The sequence below is a fragment of the Anolis carolinensis genome, chromosome 1, assembly GCF_035594765.1.
Source record: "Anolis carolinensis isolate JA03-04 chromosome 1, rAnoCar3.1.pri, whole genome shotgun sequence".
NCBI lineage: Eukaryota > Metazoa > Chordata > Lepidosauria > Squamata > Dactyloidae > Anolis > Anolis carolinensis.
Genome location: NC_085841.1, coordinates 28,152,866 through 28,172,441, shown reverse-complemented (window position 1 = coordinate 28,172,441; position 19,576 = coordinate 28,152,866). Strand labels below are relative to the sequence as shown.

The following is a 19,576-nucleotide window of genomic DNA, read 5'->3' as shown; positions in this document are numbered from 1 at the left end:
GGGGAGGAAGGAAGGAAGAGGGGGAGGGAGGAAAGAAAGAAAGAAAGAAAGAAAGAAAGAAAGAAAGAAAGAAAGAAAGAAAGAAAGAAAGAAAGAAAGGAGGGAAGGAGGAAGGGAGGGAGGAGGAAGGAAGGAAGAGAGGGAGGAAATAAAGAAAGAAAGAAGCAAAGAAAGAAGGAAAGAACCCCCGCCCCCCTCTGGATTGCAGTGGCGCTGTCGTCCTTGAGGCGCGCTCCCGCGGGCCAAGCAGACCTGCGTGAGAAGGCGCAGGGCAGGCTTTGCTGGGGGCCGGCTGGGTCCCTCTCTTTTTGAAACCGCCAGGCCCTTGCTCCTCCTCCTCCTCCTCCTCCTCCTCGGTCTCTCTCCCAGCCCTCGCTGGAGGGGAAGCCCCGGCTGCCAAGTGGGGCGGAGTCGGAAACGCGAAAGCAAAGCGGGCGCTGCTGCTGGTGCTGCTGCTGCAGGGCGGGACGGAGGAGGAGAGCTGGTGGCGGAGGAAGGAGGCGGGTGGCAGCGGAGGGAGGGAGGGTGGGAGGAGGACACAGCGACCAGGAGGACGCGGGTGCCCACCGAGCAGGCAGGCAAGGCAGGCAGGCGACACAAAGCGGACCCCGGCAGCAACCGGTGCGCTAAGAGGAGGAGGAGGAGGAGGAGGCAGGACCCGGCGGCCAGAGGCGGGCATCGCGGGTGCCCCATGCCCCAGGCACGGAAGGGGCAGCCGCCGCTCTCCCAGTCCTCGCCCAGCAGCAGCACCACCACCTCCAGATCCCAAGATGGACGGGTTCGCCGGCAGTTTGGGTGAGTGCTTTGGGCAATGCCCAGGTCGATGAGTGGCGTCTGTCTGTCTTAGGCACCCTTCGTTCCCGCGTCCTCCTCCTTCCTGGATTCCTCGTGGTCCTGGCAGCAGACCCTTCCTGGGGCGCCGAGGCGGAAAGAGTTGCCTTGTGGAAGGAAGGTGGATCCCACTCCCAGGCGCCTGGTGTGGGCTCCCGGCCTTCAGGAGGCGTTCTTGGGCGCCTTCTCCTCCTTTCCCCGCGTCCCTCGTGGTGGTGATGAGGAAGGGTCTGATTCCTCATAGTGTCAGAGCCTTCCAGTGTTGACGTGTTGGGTTTGTCCAGGTGCAGCTGGTCAGTCCTGGTCCACCCTCCCGAAGTGACAGTCCCAACCCCTGCTGTCTCCTTTGGTGCAAAGGATTGTTTCTGCTTTTGTATTTGGGAAACCTGATCAGTCACCTTGATCATCCTAAACGTGGCTGAATTCATCATCACCTCCATCTTCTTCTGTCCTTAATTCCCCTCCTAGAGGAAAGGGGAGAATTGTTTCTGGGATTGTCGAAGGTTTTCATGGCCAGAATCACTGGGTTGCTGTGAGTTTTCCAGGCTGTATGGTCATGTTCCAGAAGCTTTGTCTCCTGACGTTTTGCCCACATCTGTGGCAGGCATCTTCAGATACCTGTGATACCTGTGGCAGGTATTACAACCTCACAACCTCTGAGGATGCCTTCCACAGATGTTGGTGAAACATTAGGAGAGAAGGCTTCTGGAACATGGCCATACAGCTCAAAAGACTCACCGCAACCCAATTGTTTCTGGGATTGTACATGGGCAACCTGATCAGACGTCAGCCATCTGATCATCATAAATGTGGGTTACTTCATCACCATATGGGGCAATTCAATTCCAACACAAATTCAGCACCAATATGGTTGAAATCCCATGTTGGAAATTCCCAATACCTATATATTTATAGAACCAAACATAGTCTCAGGAGCATTCAAAGCCTGGGTTGCTGTGAGTTTTCCAGGCTGTATGGCCATGTTCCATAAGCATTTTCTCCTATGTTTCACCTGCATTTATGGCAGGTTGGAAACATACCTCACAAACTCTGAGGATGCCTGCCATAGATGCAGAAAAATGTAGGAGAAAATGCTTCTGGAGCATGGTCATACAGCCTGGAAAACTCACAGCAACCCAGTGATTCCAGCCATGAAAGCCTTTGACAATACACTCAAAGCCAGTTTTCTGGAAGGATAAATCAAGCTTGTCCCCAGATTCTCTTCTCCTGTACCCCAGAAAATCTAGGAGGTAATGCCAAAATAAAAATTAAAAAATCAGCTTGGTTACAAATATGCATTTTCCTTGAGTGAAGCAGATTTTAGGCCTGTCTCTTGGATCTCCCCTGTCATCTTTCCGCATGCCTCTTGTTTACCCAAATCACAGGATGGATTAAATTTCTCTGTTGGGGAGGGGGGAGCTGAAGCTGGATCAAAGGAGTAGGATTTTTGTTGTTGTTTTCATTATCTTGGTAAGACTGACACATGCCTCTCCTGTGCCTTTTTTTCTCAGAGGTATAATAATCGGTTGCAACACCTGCTTTTTATTTTGCAGTTTCTGCAGGGTTTGGTGTGTGTGCAGCTAGAGCTGTTTGCTTGGGAGTTACTGTGGGTGAACCTGTTATTTGCCCCGAGGCAATGAAGCTAGAGAGCATTAGCGTTCGCTTCTTTGGCTCCTGCACTTTCTTGTTTTTCTTTCTCTCCACTTGCTATTGGCCTCTTGAACTTAAACCTTGGTATGAGTAGTCAGAGTACACATGTATAGATGTCATGTTCTCATGAACCAGCATGGGTTGTGTCGGTTTCTTATTTTCTGTGTATACAGATGGGTAGGAAATCAGAAGTCCTTTTATGTCCCCTTTTCATTCCCTCCCCAAATTGTTATCCCTCTTTATTGGCTTGTTCAATTGAAATATTCCACCTTTCTGCAGGAACTGAAGGGAGGTTGTAACAGATCAGATCTTACAAAAGGGTAAAGTTATCATGTTGACACGTAATAGAACAAATTATAATATCAAAACATTATCAGTTTTTATGAACACACCAGTTGAAAAATGTACAACACCAAGCCATTAAAAGCTCCTTCCTACTACGAAATCTAGTGCCCTCAGAATAGACTACTTTTTGGACTGTGACTCCCATAATCTCCAATCAGCATGGCCGCTAGGATTGATGAGTATTACAGTCCACTCTGAATGTATCTGATTTCAGATGCCAAGTGAGGTTTGGCCTTCTTAGTCCTTTGAGGGGAGACCACCTAGAAATAACAGCAGGGATCTCTAGTTAGGGCTAGGAAAGGATCCTGCCTAAAATTATGAATAGTACTTTTGCTAATCAGGCTTGACAAAGTTGGACTAGTAAAGTAGAAGATAGTAGGGCAAGAGGAACAACAATGCCATCAGGCTGCAGCTTTTCTGTTATTTCTCCCATTGGGACTCTGATGGGGAAAAATGGTTGGCGAGACAGTATTTGGGCTGGAAAAGTTGAGGTTCGGTGAAGACAGCACCCACCCTTTTCTACCCGCAACTTGCTGTGCTTTAAATCTTCCCTGTATTACAGGTATTGTAAGCCACTTGGTTATGCAAGCTGTTTCAGTTGGCCCAGGTGACCCAAGAAGGAACTTTGATAAGGCTGTGTTACAGTTGCATGATAACAATTTGATCGTGCATTGTTCGTTCAGCTGTTGTTGCCCAGGTCAGTAGTTTCTGTTCTGCTCACATGTATTTTTTAGGTTTCTGTTCTGCTTCTGCTGATATGAATAGCTGAAAAAGGGGGTCCCAAGCAACAGTACATGAGTGTACCTCTTGATGTGACTAGTGCTAAAATTTTCAAATGGAGACATGATTGCACGTCAAGATATATCTTCATGTAATCCTTTGAGAGCAAGCAAGACTGCATCTTAGTAGGAAGCCCTGCAGTTTAAGCATAGTACTTCGTTTCTTTTCAGAATGAAATTAAATCTGTTGTTTGGTGAATTTTACCATTCTGATGACTTTGAGTATGGTTAGGGAAAATGGTTGTAATTTAGACAGGATTTGAAACTGGAGGCAGACTATTAACACCCCTCCTTACACATTTTGTGGTCTGTGTACTCATCTTGTTTACTCTTTGATGAAGTGGGCATGCAAATTTTGTACTTAGGGGAGCGAATGAGTAATTTCCAGCTCTGAAACTATCATCTGCCTACAGGCCAACATAATTCCCTCCCTGTCCCCCAAATTTATAAATATTAACTTCCAACCCATCTCTTTGTATAGTTACCAAGTTACTAATAACCAGGTCTTATACCACGGTGGAATTAAGGGAGAGTGTGTTCTCTCTTGGGAAACTCAACTATCTGTACAGCCTTGAAAAGCACACACTTTTCTTTCTTGCCTCATTCCATTTCCATTCATGTGATCAATGTTAATCTACATGGAGCTGTAGTTCATAAATCAGCTTATCTTTTTATGTAAGAATTGGTTGCAAAGATACTTGGTACTAGGTCATTTGGAGAGGTCTTAAGAATAAAAAAGCATATTTTGGCCCCGGAAATACGAGAATAGCATTGGTCATCTATTGAACTTTAGTGGCTAGGCCTACCTATGTTCTATAACATGTAGATATTCAAGTACTGTTGAAATCTGAGACTTGTATAGCTAAGTAATTCCAGCCTTAGTTAACTTCTTTGAGTTGGTTTTTTTTAATGTGACCTTAGTGTATGTCTCTGAAGTTCCAATGGAAAACTGCAAACAGGGGTACATGTGTTAATACTCCTTCACACACACAAAGTTCTTTTTCGATATATCACAAACACATAAACACACACAAACCACAATCATAGGATGTTGGACAAACCTTGCTTCCGGGGTGCAATATGTTTTTTAACCCAGTATATTTTTTAAACTGTATTTTTGTGATACTGTTATGTTAATTTCATCTGCTTATGACTGTTGGTTATATACTATGTCCTGTCGTTTTGCTTGTATTATGATTTAATTTGGTTGTAAGCTACCCTGAGTCCTTTTGGAGAGGAGGCGGGATCTAAATAAAGTTTATTATTATTGTTTTTATTACCAAGCTGCCTTTTATGTTATGCTTCCAACTGCACTGTGAAATGGTAACACAGGGCTTCCTCTCTCTGCATGAAGATGTTTTCTTGTCAAATGTCAGGTACACACAACAATTCTAAATCAATTTCCTCAGAAATAGGTTGCCCTGCATTAGACAAGATTTGTTTCATTTTAAACCATGAGGTTCCCCCTTAAAATGCCTCTCTAGCATTCAAAAAGCATGGCAAATTTAGCTGCCAATCTTTTCTCTGTTTTTTAAGAATTTGGTACTTTAATTTGAGGTGCCAGTGGAGCGAAGTTTGACGACTTAGGGCCACATTACTATATAACCCAGAATATCATGGCAGAAAATCCCACAGTATTTGCTTTGAACTGGGTTATCTGAGTCCACACTGCCATATATTTCAAATCAAAGCAAATAATTTGGGATTTTATTCAGCTGTGTGGAAGGGGCCTTTGTAAGTTAAATTTGGGAAACTATAACTGTTTATTTTTATAAAAAGATAATTGCACCTTTAGGTGTGTGTGAAATTATAATAAAGCTAATCTTCTCTTTTCTGATTTATAAATGCCAGAGAGGAAAATTGAGATATGGACTAATTTAATAGATTTGAAGTGAATACTGTGAAGAAGAAAATGAACGTTATGTACTAAATCACAATCCTAAATTCCAATCCAGGAAGAGAGCAATAGAAACAATAGTCAAACTGCCTGTGTTACAGCTTCACATGTTTCAAAGTCTCAGGTTTTTCTCTTCATATGTCAAACTTTTCTTCAAGTGGAAACTTTTTGGTTTGGGTTATCTGCAGGTTTGCTGTCTCCTGTATGAGTGTGTCCATATTTAACCGTAGTTGTATAACCAGCCAACAGCTCCTGAATATATAGCCAATAGCTCCTGACATATATTTGCTGGAAAACACATTATCATGGGCTTCAGAATTCCTTCCACAGGGAAGCTTTCTTGGCCAGGTCTTTCTATGGGTCTTTGACTAAGTTGTTCCAAAGAATAAAGGAGAATTCTGGGTAATCTTTGCCGATCCTGCATGATAAATAGGCTGGCACATACTGATTGCTCCTGTTTGGTTGCTTTTAGCAGCATAAACAGCTGTGGTAATGTTGAAAATGGTGAAGTTCTTGTGCTGCTTCTGGTCTACAAATCTACCTGTGAGGTCTATGTAGGCTTCCAAGCCTTTTTGCCCACTTTTTTTTGGGTCAAAGTGAGAAACTGTGCCTCCAAGTACCTGAATGTTTGTTTTTACGATCTCTTCCCTCCCGCTTTTACAGTATACCAAATAACTTTGAAAAATAGAATCACCCCTTTGATCAGTTCAAGTTCAAGAAAAACCGGTGTGTGCAGTTTAAGGATTGTGATCAGAAGAGTCAGAAAATGAGGCATATATGTAGACCATATATGTAGACCTTAGACCTTCCTTATTTGCCCACCCTAGGCTGCAGTAACCAGGAAACCACTATTGAAATAAAGCTTAGAATTATGTCCAAGCAGAATTTCTCATCTGTTGATCCTAAATACACTGGGAATCATAAGCCAACTTCAGACCCTAAGCTGCCTTTTTATCAGAGCAGCAAACCAGAAGTCTTGGCTTGGATGCAATACTAAGGATTTTTTTGGGTTGCTGTGAGTTTTCCGGGCTGTATGGTCATGTTCCAGAAGCATTCTCTCCTGACGTTTCACCCACATCTATGGCAGGCATCCTTAGAGGTTGTGAGGTATATTGGAAACTAGGCAAGGGAAGTTTACGTATCTGTGGAAGGTCCAGGGTGGGAGAAAGAACTCTAGTCTGTTGGAGGCAAGTGTGAATTTTGTAATTAATCACTTCAATTAACATTGAATGGCCTTGCAGATTCAAAGCCTGGCTGCTTTCTGCCTGGGGATATCATTTGTTGGGAGGTGTTAGCTGGCCCTGATCATTTCCTGTCTGGAATTCTTCTGTTTTCAGAGTGTTGTTCTTTATTTACTGTCCTGATTTTAGAGTTTTTTAAAAATACTGGTAGCCAGATTTTGTGCATTTTCGTTGTTTCCTCCTTTCTGTTGAAATTGTCCAGGTACTTGCGGATTTCAATGGCTTCTCTGTGTAGACTGACATGGTGGTTGTTGGAGTGGTCCAGCATTTCTGTGTCCTCACATAATATTCTGTGTCCAGGTTGGTTCATCAAGTGCTCTGCTATGGCTGACTTCTCTGGCTGAGTTAGTCTGCAGTGCCTTTCATGTTCCTTGATTCGTATTTGGGCAATGTTGCGTGTGGTGGTCACTATGTAGACTTGTCCACAGCTGCAGGGTATCCGGTAGACTTCTGCACAGGTGAGTTAGCAACCCAGTGATTCTGGCCATGAAAGCCTTTGACAACTAAGTTTTTAAAATTGTATGTTCTTTTTTTAAAGGTGATCTTGCAGATGGTGAAGTGGTATATTTGCTCAGTGAATACCAAAAAATATAATACTGATGACATTGTTGAAAGAGGAATGTTAAACTACTTTTCTCCGTGTGAGGAGAGTCTTCACAATCTTTGTGAAGGATATGTGTGTATATGTGCTGTTCTAGAATCTCTCAAGAAGGGGAGATTTTTTTTAAAAAAAATATTTTCCTGGCTCAGCAGTATGTATATCATTGTATAAATCCAGTTCTATAGCCCTACACTAAAACCCATAACAATTTCATGTGGGGTTTTCTGGAAAATGTTACTTACAGAAATGATCTTGAGCGTGAGCCGAAATATTTAGGTTTTAAAATGTTTATGCTGGCAGTTGGGTCATCTGCCTGAACCAAACTGGTGAACCATAATTAACAGTATGCTTTTAAAATCTGGCCCTCTGCCTGTTATTCTATCCCCACTCCAATAGTTTTCCCAGGCATTTAGAGCCTTGTGATCATAGAAGGTGCATAGAATGAAATTATAATGACTTTATTCCTTATTCTTAACGAGATATTCTGCCCATGGCTTACTAATGCAAAGAGGTTAGTTAATATTTATGAGGATTTTTCTTCCAGCATTAACGTTGATCAGCATATCAAAGAGCATTCGTATTCAGTTAACCCCTTAAATATCCCCTTCTACCCACTCAGTGCGCTGGAAGACAATGTGTTGTGGGATTTCAACATGTTGTTTTTTTATTTTTTAAATATACTAGGAGAATATAATGTATTTATTCAGTGCTATAAATTACATTGGTTGAGATACTTGCATCTTATAATGGCTCCATTTTCTAACATGTTTTTGTAATTCATTCTGCTGCTTATGCGAGAGCTTCCTTAATTGTTAATATAGGTTAAGTATCCCATATCCAAAATGCCTGGGATCAGATGTGTTTTGGATTTTGGAATACCTGTATTTGCATATAATGAGATATCCTTGAGGTGGGACCCATAATTAAACATGAAATTCATATATGCTTCATATACAAACAGAGGATCATTTTATATAATATATTTATAACCTTGTGCATGAAACAAAGTTTGTGTGGAATGAATTATGGGAAAGCAAAGGTGCACTATTATTGCCACCCATGTAGACAATTTCAAATATTGGAATTCTTGATAATGTGTGTTCAATCTGCAGTTCATTGACCCTACCCAAAATGAGTATGTATCCTCCTGATAACTTTTGCATAACTTTATAAAAATTCACTTTTAGGAAGGAAGGTATTTCCTACCCCTTGATGTATATAGAAAGTGCTATGAGATCCAGTCTTCTACTTCCAATTAAGAAAAAAGCTCTGTTCTGTTGAGATCATTTCTTGATTACTTCTTAAATCTTCTGTTAATAGTCAGACCTGAAAATGTGCTAGAACCACTTATTCTTCAGTGAATATATATTTTATTCTTAGGGAAAGAAGAAATATATAGGAAAGGTTGTTTTGACATGATAAAATATTATATTACTCTCCTTCCAAACTAGACACAACACTATGCCATTTCTTCAGCTGTCATAGCTAATTTGATTTTCTTTTTCATAGACTGTACCATTGTGTCTATGAGTTTGTGATTGAGCTGAGTAGTTATGTATGTATTTTTTCACATGTTTTTCCACCGAGGAGTTCAGGATGTTCTGGCAGCAGTCCTGTGAGATAGGTGAGAGTGAGAGATGGGAAGCACTATATAGGGCAGTGGTTCTCAGTCTGTGGGTCTCCAGGTGTTTTGGCCTACAACTCCCAGAAATTCCATCCAGTTTACCAGCTGTTAGGATTTCTGGGAGTTGAAGACCAAAACATCTGGATACCCACAGTTTGAGAACTACTGATATAGAGTCAGCCCTAAGCGAGAGTTTCCAAGTTTTGGTTAGGTGTTTTTCCTGCTCCATCTGAAGATGCTGGGGATTTATCTTGGGAACTTTGACAAGAACATGCTCTGACCCTGGTCTAATGTCTGCTATGTGTCCTCCAATCCCCATAAGGACAGGGTTTTATATTAATATCATTGTGTACCCTGCCTTTGAAGGTCATGTAAAGTGCAATTGCTCCATCTAGTACAATGTTGTTCTAATAAGTGATCAATTCATCATCTATTAAAATGGTTTCAAGGACTTGTTGATGGCAACGGTGTCAAGATACTTCCAAGATGAATCCATTATTACTTCTGCCACTGTTAACTTTGGGCAAAGCTGTTGCGAAAGATGATGATAAGAACTGCAATGCTCATGTGTTTCCTAGGCTTCCATTAAAGAGAAAAAGTATTTAATTCCTTCCAATGTTTAAGTTAGTTTGTGGCGTGTGCATTTATACTCTCCCTGTTTCACTTTCGAAGTTGTTATTTCCCCATGGCTGATGCACAATCTTGCGCTTCTGATTGCAAGTAAATTCTTTTATGCAGTTATGTGGCCAAACAGCTTTCTTTGATCTCAGAAGGGTCCTCCTAAAAAGTGCAAATTCAGAGGGCAGCTGTGTCAAATATGTCAAACTGCAAGAGACATGTAAGGAAGGTATTTCTGCCTGCTGTGGGAGCACCATCTGCAATAAGGTTTTTGACATTCAGATAACAATGACAGGAGGAATGGAGGGATTATTAATGAGTCAACTGGCTCTTCAGAAAGCTGGCTTTACTGGCAAAACACATGGACATAGTCGCTGTCTTAGCTAATTCTCAGATAGTTAATTAACATATAGCATTAGGACTTTTCCAGGAAAGAGTGTTTAGGGAAATGTGGTTGTAAGACATAGGCATAGACTTAAAAAAATTCTAAGCACACCAATGACCTTGGCAAGTAGAAGTGAAGATGTATATAACACAGAGCATGGAGAGTACATATATTCATTATTGAAGCTTTAATAAAATGTCACAAACCAGAATCTCAAGCTCAAAATGAAAGACCCAGAAGAGAGAAGGGGTGGAGGAGAGAAAAATGCTCATAAAATTCCGTGTGTAAATAAGTGCATACCTAGCTGTAAAAATTATATATCTAGTTAGCCGAGAGAGGTGTTTCCATATGTAGGAACAATTTTCTGGATGTGGTCCCGGTTTCTTCGTGCAAGATTCTTGCACAAACAGCTTTTTGGCCCTTGGAAGACAGCCATTCTTCTAGAGAAGAGATCCCAGCCATTGCTTTGTGTGTGTGTGTGTGGAAAAAGTCATATGTGAAATCAAAGCACACAGCCATCTGGTCATCAGCAAGAGACAACAGTGGAGAAAAGCAACAGTGCATACTCCAGTGCTGAAAGTGCCAACTATATCTTGCATGGAAAGAAAAGGTTCTTGATGGTGTGATAGTATATACATAGGTGTTAATTTACAATTCAGTTATTTCACTAGGTTTACTCCAGTTGGGACTAGCAGTTGGATTTAATCCAAGGAAAGAAAGTGTGGTGGTAGTTTCTGGGAGATGTTGGAAACCTGAATTGAAAAAGTAAAGCTGGAAGTATAGTATAATTCCTGTATCCACAGGATATAATTAGATAGAATAACGTTATTGTCATTGTACAAAAAATTAAATGTTTTCCCCAGCACACATCACAAACACAGGACCAGAACCTGTGGTTTCATTTGCACATATATAACAAAATATGTAATATCTATGCATTTTCTAGGTCCTCCAGGAATACTATGATTTTCTTCCATTAGATGTTGATCATCTAATGTAGGGATCCTCAAACCTTTTAAGTAGAGGGCCGGTTCACAGTCCCTCAGACTGTTGGGGGCCAGTCTATGATGAAATAGTCCAAAATTAGGATTGTTGTTGCTGTGTGCCTTCAAGTCGTTTCAGACTTAGGTCAACACCAAGTCTAAAGTTTAGGACTGGGGCCAGGTAAATGACCTTGGAGGGCTGCATCCGGCCCATGGGCCTTAGTTTGGGGACCCCTGATAGTGGAACCTAGGAGGACCTAGCAATGCCTAGAGAAGCATTTGCAGGGTCCTCCGGCCGTTCTCTATGCAATGTTTCCAATAGAAGTTGTTTGTTCAGTAGATTTCACTATTACAGTAGAGTCTCACTTACCCATATAAACAGACCAGCAGAACGGTGGATAAACAAAAATGTTGGATAATAAGGAGGGATTAAGGAAAAGCCTATTAAATGTCAAATTATGTTATGATTTTACAAATTAAGCACCAAAACATAATGTTTTACAACAAATCGACAGAAAAGGTAGTTCAATACATGGTAACGTTATGTAGTAATTGCTGTATTTATGAATTTAGCACCAAAACATTGTAATGTATTGAAAACACTGACTACAAAAAGATTGACTATTTAAAAATTGACTATAAAGAAAGATAGAATTGTAAAAAATAAACTTTAAGTAACAACATTGTTGGAAGTTTAAATCCTTAAAAGGTTCAGTCCTTGCTGCCTAGAGAAACAGCTGTGGATCTGGGCGGGAGGCAGACTGTATTGGATAATACAGAACGTTGGATAATTGACGGTTGGATAAGCGAGACTCTACTGTACTTGCAGTTTCACATATGCAAGCAAAGTCCTGGAACATATGCCCTGTGGATACAGAAATTGTACTGTATATGAGCAATTAGATCCACTGTCGTGTAGAAGTTTGAGTATTGGAATGAAACTTTGGGAGGTTAGGTTTTGAATCCTGCTCAGCTATGGAAACCTGCTGGGTCACTTTGAGCAAGCCACACTCTCATCCTCAGAGGAAAGCAGTGGCAACTCTTCTGAACAAATCCTGCAATAAAACCCTGATTTTTTCTCTCTTCCATCTTATTCTAATATTAGATACTATTCATTATGGCTACATGCATTTGGTGAACTCCATTATGTTCTCCCTGCAGTGAAATAGTTTTTGTGTAGCTGGATGTAATAGCTCTTGCTGTTAGCTAAATGTATTGTTCTATCTTTTCAGCTTTGGCCGATGTTGCTTTACTTTGGGATAGCTTTCATGCAATCCTTTTGTGTTAGGTTATGAATGCTCAAATGCAAGATAACATGTGTGGAATTTCAAATATGAGGCATGCATGGTATATTTTTAGCCCTGGTGCTCCTTAAAATGTATGGATCAGCCCCCATCACTTGTTTTTATTTGAAGCAGGGTCAGAGCTAAAAGTAGATATATGTATGCTTCATATTTGACATACCATATGAATATTTTAGTATACGTACCTAACTATTAAAGACTTGCAAGCCTTAGTACTAAGTTTTCCTTGCTTATCTTAACAATTAAAAAAGGATCTTTGGTTTTATTTATTTTTTAATTAAATGGTAAAAATGAGGGTTCATAAACGAATCTGTGTACATCTGTTTGTACTTGCTGATATTTCAAATCACAGAAGGGCTCTCACAGGAAGCTTCTTTCATCATGTGAAACTCTTTCTTGACTTACATTTGAAAATGGACGATTACCCTGGTCAGACCCCGAGATAGAAACAAGATTGGCACATTGTGTGGAAATAAATACTTCTTCAGTTCCTTCCCAGGAAAAGTCTTCCTGCCTGGCATTCAGATTAACTGGCAGATGGAAACGTGGGTTACAAGTATAATGTCATTAGGTAGCGCCGTCATCTTTTTATCATAACAGAGTGAGAAAACTTCGGAGAGTTCTCCATTTTTAAAAAAATGTATAAGCAGGAAAATATATTGAAGATTAAAAAGCTGATAACAAAGATCTTTTGGCCAAAGAGTGCTCGTGCCTTACCAAACTACAAATCGTGGAATTCCATATTATTGAGCTAGGGCAGTGAAAGTGTGATGCCCCATGGGCCTTGTAGTCCTGTTCCTAGTACTATCGTGGCAGATGAAGATGAAAACATGGGGTTTTCGCCGGTTCAACAAGAGCCGGAGTCCTTTCACCTGCCGGATGTTGATGTTTGTCCTCAAGAATTCAGTAAAACAGACCTTGGGCATTCCTCCCCTCCGTTTCCCAGGAGGGAATCTTACTCTAGAGACAGAGGAGTCAGAGAAGCAAATCGGAGGAGTTTACGGATCGCTGCCAAACAACAGGCTGATTAGGCCTGCTTCCCTTGGGAAATTCTAAGGAGTCTTGCATCTGGACAGAGTTGGGTTTCGCTTCTCGTTCTCTAGGGAAAGAGATTGTTGGCGGGAAAACGAGACCCAATATAGGTGTTTGGCGCGGGAGATTCTTTGCGGAGTCAACAGATCAGCTTCAGGAGTGAGATCGTGTGTGGACTTCGTAACCCCAGTTCCTTGCCTCCCGGATCAAGTATTCAAGAATTTGCATCGCTTTGCTTTTAACCACGAACCTAGTTCCAGGATTCACTGGTCACCTTGTACCTAGTCACGGACCTTGTAAGAACCAAGTTATATCCAGCCTTGTTCCAGCCTTGTTGTCAAGCTACCTTGGACTCTAAGACTCTGACATTTCCCCACGCTATTGCTTGGCAATAGCGTGTGTTTCGGTATTGGATAAAGAACTTTGAACTCTAATATCATTTATTGGACTATACATTTTTGGACTATATTTGACCTCATTTGAAAGGTCTGCTTCTGAACTATATTCTTCACTTGTTTTTATTGCTTTTATACATTTCCTTAATAAAGATATTAGATAGAGACTGGCCTCCGTGTATGGTTCTTGGTGCCCAGCTGCCAGGGGTCTGACAGAAAGTGGTGTCAAACTGCATTAATTCTAGCTTCACCTTGGTCATCTTTTTATCATAACAGAGTGAGAAAACTTCGGAGAGTTCTCCATTTTTAAAAAAATGTATAAACAGGAAAATATATTGAAGATTAAAAAGCTGATAACAAAGATCTTTTGGCCAAAGAGTGCTCGTGCCTTACCAAACTACAAATCGTGGAATTCCATATCATTGAGCTAGGGCAGTGAAAGTGGTGTCAAACTGCATTAATTCTAGCTTCACCTTGGAAGGATCAAACATAACAGAATGGATCAGCATTGCATACAGGAACAAAACATAGCTTGCATAAAGCTATGTGCTTTCCCTCACATTGTATGACTGAGATGCTGGCAATTATTTTTATTTTTGCTTGAATTGCTATTATGAAGGATATTAAAACCTGGCTCCAGGATCTTTGAGTATCTGTAATTAAGGTGAGGACACAACGAAGAGATGTGCAATTTCTTTCTGACTTCTTTGGCAAGTTATATAAACACCCATGCTCAAAGTAAACAATTATTATGCATTAACTGGTTAATTTGTTTTACATTTTTGTATTTCCCCCATCAAAGAGATAAGGTAATGTGTGTAATTTGAGTTATGTTGTTTTGCCAGACTCTTAATAATGTGTGTTATTCAATGCCAGATGAAAACAGCTGAGCCAAGTAAACTGGAAATGCTCAGACTGTTCTCAATCCCCCATGATTTCCTTGCAGAGGTGTTTGTTTAATGCTTTTGGGAGCTGTGTATGATTGAGCTGTAACTTGAACATGAAGTGAAACAATAAGTTAGTCACAGAGAATTTTAATGTAAGACATTTATGTGTCTTCAAGTTGACTCCCAAGTTTAGATGGCATTCCCATAGGGTTTTCTTGGCTAGGGTAGTCTGAAAAAGTTTGCCATTTCCTTTCTCTTAGACCAGTGGTTCTCAACCTGCGGGTCCCCAGATGTTTTGGCCTACAACTCCCTGAAATCCCAGCCAGTTTATCAGCTGTTAAGATTTCTGGGAGTTGAAGGTCAAAACATTTGGGGACCCACAGGTTGAGAACCACTGTCTTAGACCAAGAGAGGTTCCATGTCTGAGAGGGGATTTGAATCCTGGTCACCTGGAGTTCCCATCTCCACGATGCTTTCCCCTTTCCAGGGAATGACTCCCAACTTATCCACTGGTCATATTGAAATCCATAATTTTTCCTTCAACTCATACAGTACATGAGGTCGACTTCTACATGAGTACAGTACATTGGAAATTAATTATGTAAAATATTCTGAAACCACAAAATAGGTTTATACTAGATAAACTTACTACTTAATTTCTTATTTATATCTAGCAAACATGCAGTAATCCTGATAAAGTTTGAGCAATAACCCAGATTTTCTTCCTAGTCAATGATCACAATGATGATTTTCTCCCTTCTGTTTCCCTTACTTTTTCCGATTGTACTTATTTATTTTTTATTGTTTTGTCATCATCCATGTTTTTATGTGAATTTGAATGTGACCATTGAAATCCTGTTCATGTGCATGGTTATGGCGGAGATGGAAGAGGATGATGATGATTAAGTGTAATTAAACTCAACCAAATATGATGTAGCGGTTTAGTGTTGGACTACAACTCTGGAGACTTGAATCCCTGCTTTGTCATGGAAACCCAGTGGGTGACCTTGGGAAAGTCACACTCTCTCATCCCCAGAAGAAGGCAAAGGCAAACTTTCCCTGAACAAATTTTATCACAAAAATCCTGTGATAGGTTTGCCTTAGGGGCACCATAAGTCAGCAAATACTTGAAGGCACATGACAACAAGATTTAAATTCAAAATCTCAGCAACCCGAGTTAAGACACATATTTTAATGTTAATGTATAACATCGTACATGTGTAACATGAGTATGACATTAAGAAGATGAAGAAAAATCTTTCTTCACACCACCGATGCTGGATGTTTGTCAGAACTATGATTTAACTTTTGTCCAGTAAATTGCAGGGACAATAAAACCGTTTAGGTCTCTTGTTTAGACTTGAGGATGTGTCTTGTGAAAACAGAATCTTCTCAATTTTCCCACATTAAACTAATGCATCAGCAGTTCTGCTTCAGGCAGTGTAGACACACCTCACTGTAAAAGGTCTCTCCCCCTTCCCACCCCCATTCCTTGGTGTTAACACTTCAGCTGATTTAGAGAATAGATCTTGAAACTGGTTGTAATTATAAGACTTTTTTGAGCTATCATATTTGCAGTATATTGTTTGAGAAATATAATTAACTTGGTCAAGATAAGAACATTGAGCTACTTTCAGTAAATGTTATAATCAGGTATTAAGGAGTGGGAAACAATTTGAGATCTGGAACCTGGTCCATTTTCTCCTTCCTTGAGAGAATATTAGATAGTTACAAACGTGTTCATAAATTTAATGTGACATACTCCATAGGACCGTTGTATCAATATGATTAAATTCAAATAAATATAGTTTTTTTATTATCCTATATACTCATATATAAGTCTAGAAATTTTACCCATGGACTCAATATTCATGTTTGCATTTACTCATGCGCCAAAAAATATTCCCTCCTGGAAGTGTTTGTGGATCTCTCTAAGTCATGTGGCCTGTGGACCGAATCCAGCCCACCATGTCATTTTATGTGGCCCACGAGGTTTTCAATACCAGGAGAACATAGTTACATTTGTACAGCTTTAAAACACCAAACCACCCTTTGAACACAACCATAAGGCCGATGTAGCCCTCAATGAAAATGAAGTTGACACCTCTGCTCTAGATCCTCCAGTGCTATTCTGTGGTATGCTTCTCGCCCAAGTATAGTCAAAATAGAGGGTTTGTATTATCCCTGATTTCTGATACTCACAGAAGGATATCTCCAGTGGATACGGGCAATAATGTATTACATGACTTTGGATAGAGACATTTTGATTTTTTTTAATGCATTTCAGAGAGTTTGACTTTACAGTTGGTATGAAGAAGCAATTTGCAAGAAAAACCATACCATCTTCTTGCGAATCTAATTATATTTTTTGCAGAGTATAAATGTTTCAAAATAATGTTTTATATAAAATGCCTCAAACATTGAAAGATTCAATGAGAGAGTTCACCATTATTATGAATTGTATGTGACCTTGCTTATGGAGATTTTCAGTTAAGGTGCTTTGCACAAGAATGCCGATGGCAGTCGGTTGTTAATAAAGTTGTCAGAAATAGAATATTTTGGTATAGACTTGCATCAAAGAAGAAAATGAGATGGAATTTGGTTTTCCCTTTCCTTCCCAAAGATGTTCAAACTATTGGAAATATTTTATCTTAGTTTCATGAGAGCTGTCATTGAACCAGTAAGAAGATTCTATTGAGGTAGACACATACAATTTAACCTGAAAAATGGAAGCTGATGCAGCATTTCTGCTGTGAAGTGAGCTCTACCTTCCCATTGGTTGCTCTTTTCATAAAGACATGGGATTAGATTCCAAACTGAATGTTGTCTGTCATTTCTTAATGGACTGTTCTTTTTATTTTTCAGACAGGATTTTCATACATAGTGCTCCCCCAACACTTTACTAATCTGTGTTTTCGTCATAGATTTGCTTTATTATCTCTCTCTTTTGATGATGGAAAAGCGGCTTCTAAAGGAAGAAGCAGCTTTGCAATTGGTATACTGCATTGTTGCAAACTGGAAAAAACAGACTTCCTTTTGATTTTAGAAACATTATGAATCACTACAATGCCAGGAGCAGCTTTTACCCAAGCTTGGAGAAATTACAGGTATTCTTAAATTAATGAAGTAGAAGTCTTCCTAGGCATTATGATTTTAACAGAAATAACACAGAAATAATTGGATAGGTTCCTATCACAAAAAGGAGAGAGTAGTAGCAGATCTTTTTATTCATAACTAACAATATGCAGAAGTAAACCAAAACAATGAGGCCGAGTAAGCCTTACATAAGTAAACAAAAACATTTTGAACTGCTAGAGACCACTTGGATTCTTCTTCCAAAATGCATCTGGAGATAATAACTTCATTCCCCAGTCTCCACTTTTGTTACAGTTTACATTTTGGTAATCAAATGTATAGATATATTCTTCTGTAACATTCTGTGCTTGTTAGTAAGACAGGCTTTTCCATTTTCTGTTTTGCTGTTCATAAATGCTCAATAAGATATTTTGGAGGCAGCTGCTGTTTATCTTGCCTATTGTAGGCAGTACACACAGTTATACTCTGTTGCAAAGTGAAATGTTTTTCTTTCTCCATTCTCCACAATCTTCCAATGAAGATGTTGTTTAAAAAACCTTTCAGCTAGATGGAGGAATAATAAAAGGAATGGAGGAAGCTGAGAGATCAAAAAAATACTTTGTCAGAGACCTTGATAACTGAGATGCAACTTCCACATAGTGCCTCTTTCTACCAACACTGAGCATGGTACCAGAGGTTAATAGGAGTTGTAGTCCAAAATATTCTAAAGATTGTTGTTGTCCCTTGAATCCGGCAGTCCCTAAGTGATAAACATTCGACTTACAAATGACTCATACTTAAGAATGGAGATGAGACTACAGGAAGTGAGATAAAACTACTCCTAGGAAGGGACATTCATTCCTTAAAAAGTTATTATGAGGGAAAGGTATCTCAACTGAATTTTTTTTTTACTAATCCTTGTTTCCACAACAAACAATTTTTTTTTCAAAATCCAATTATCACAGGGATAGAAAGTGAGGTGAAATTTTCTGAACAAGGGCAAAACAAACACCACAGGGATCTTCTCTTTTCCTATGCTATCCAAAGCTGAACAATATATATTTTTGACTTGGAGGTACACTTAAAAATGTACCTGTTTTGACTTATATACCAATTCAGCTTAAGAACAAACCTACAGAACCTATATTGTTTGTAATTTGGGGACTGCCAGTACATCTGTTACCTTATACCAGAGTTCTAGATACAAGGGACACATAGCTTCCCTACCCCTTTTATCCATTATCTCTCAGTTGTTACTTGGTAAAGTCAGAAGGGGAAATCTAACAATGTTTGAGCTACAGATCTATAGAGCTGTGCACACAGGAGATTGTTATAGGACACTTGATATGACTGCTATGAAAATGTACAAAATGAACAGTAAATGAAGGAACAGGAACTGAAATCATTATGGTTCTTTAGGAAAGAGCTTGGATATTTCAATTAATTAAAGCAGGGGTTCTCAAACTTTTTCAGCCACAGAACTCTTTTGGAAGCAAAAGTTTTTTATGGAGCCCCAAGAAATATATATATTATATATTATATTATATTATATTATATTATATTATATTATATTATATTATATATATATATATTATATCAAGCATGGGCAAACTTTTTGACACTTTGTGTTTTAAAATTTGACTGATGGGCTGGGCCAGTGGCAGATGGATTTTTTGTGTGTGAACTAATTGGGGGAAAAAAGGACCAAATGCCTATGCACACTGCACATATCTCATTTGTAGTGGGGAAAAAGAGGAAAGAAAGAACAATACAATATTTAAAATTAACAATTTTGGCCAACATAAAATGAACAGTATTTCAGTGGAAGACCCCATGAGTCAGCCAGTCCAACCACCTTCTGCCATGCAGGAAAATCACAGTCAAAACATCCCCAACAGATGGCCACATCTTTGTAATAGTAATACAGTA

General features: G+C 39.7%; 1 protein-coding gene across 5 annotated transcripts in view; it reads left to right on the top strand.

Annotated features, from left to right (window-relative positions):
* Positions 1 to 661: 661 nt before the first annotated feature.
* eml4 (EMAP like 4) overlaps positions 662 to 19,576 on the top strand; it is a 233,205-nt gene continuing 214,290 nt past the window's right edge. For 2 of the 5 annotated variants that reach the window (XM_062971579.1, XM_062971567.1), the window contains exon 1: positions 2,029 to 3,523. In XM_062971579.1, the coding sequence (XP_062827649.1) occupies positions 3,280 to 3,523 (244 nt within the window). In that variant the 5' untranslated portion in view covers positions 2,029 to 3,279. Of the gene's footprint in view, positions 796 to 2,028; positions 3,524 to 19,576 lie in introns of those variants that run through there. The other 3 variants (XM_062971588.1, XM_062971571.1, XM_062971582.1) reach the window with 3 other exon arrangements.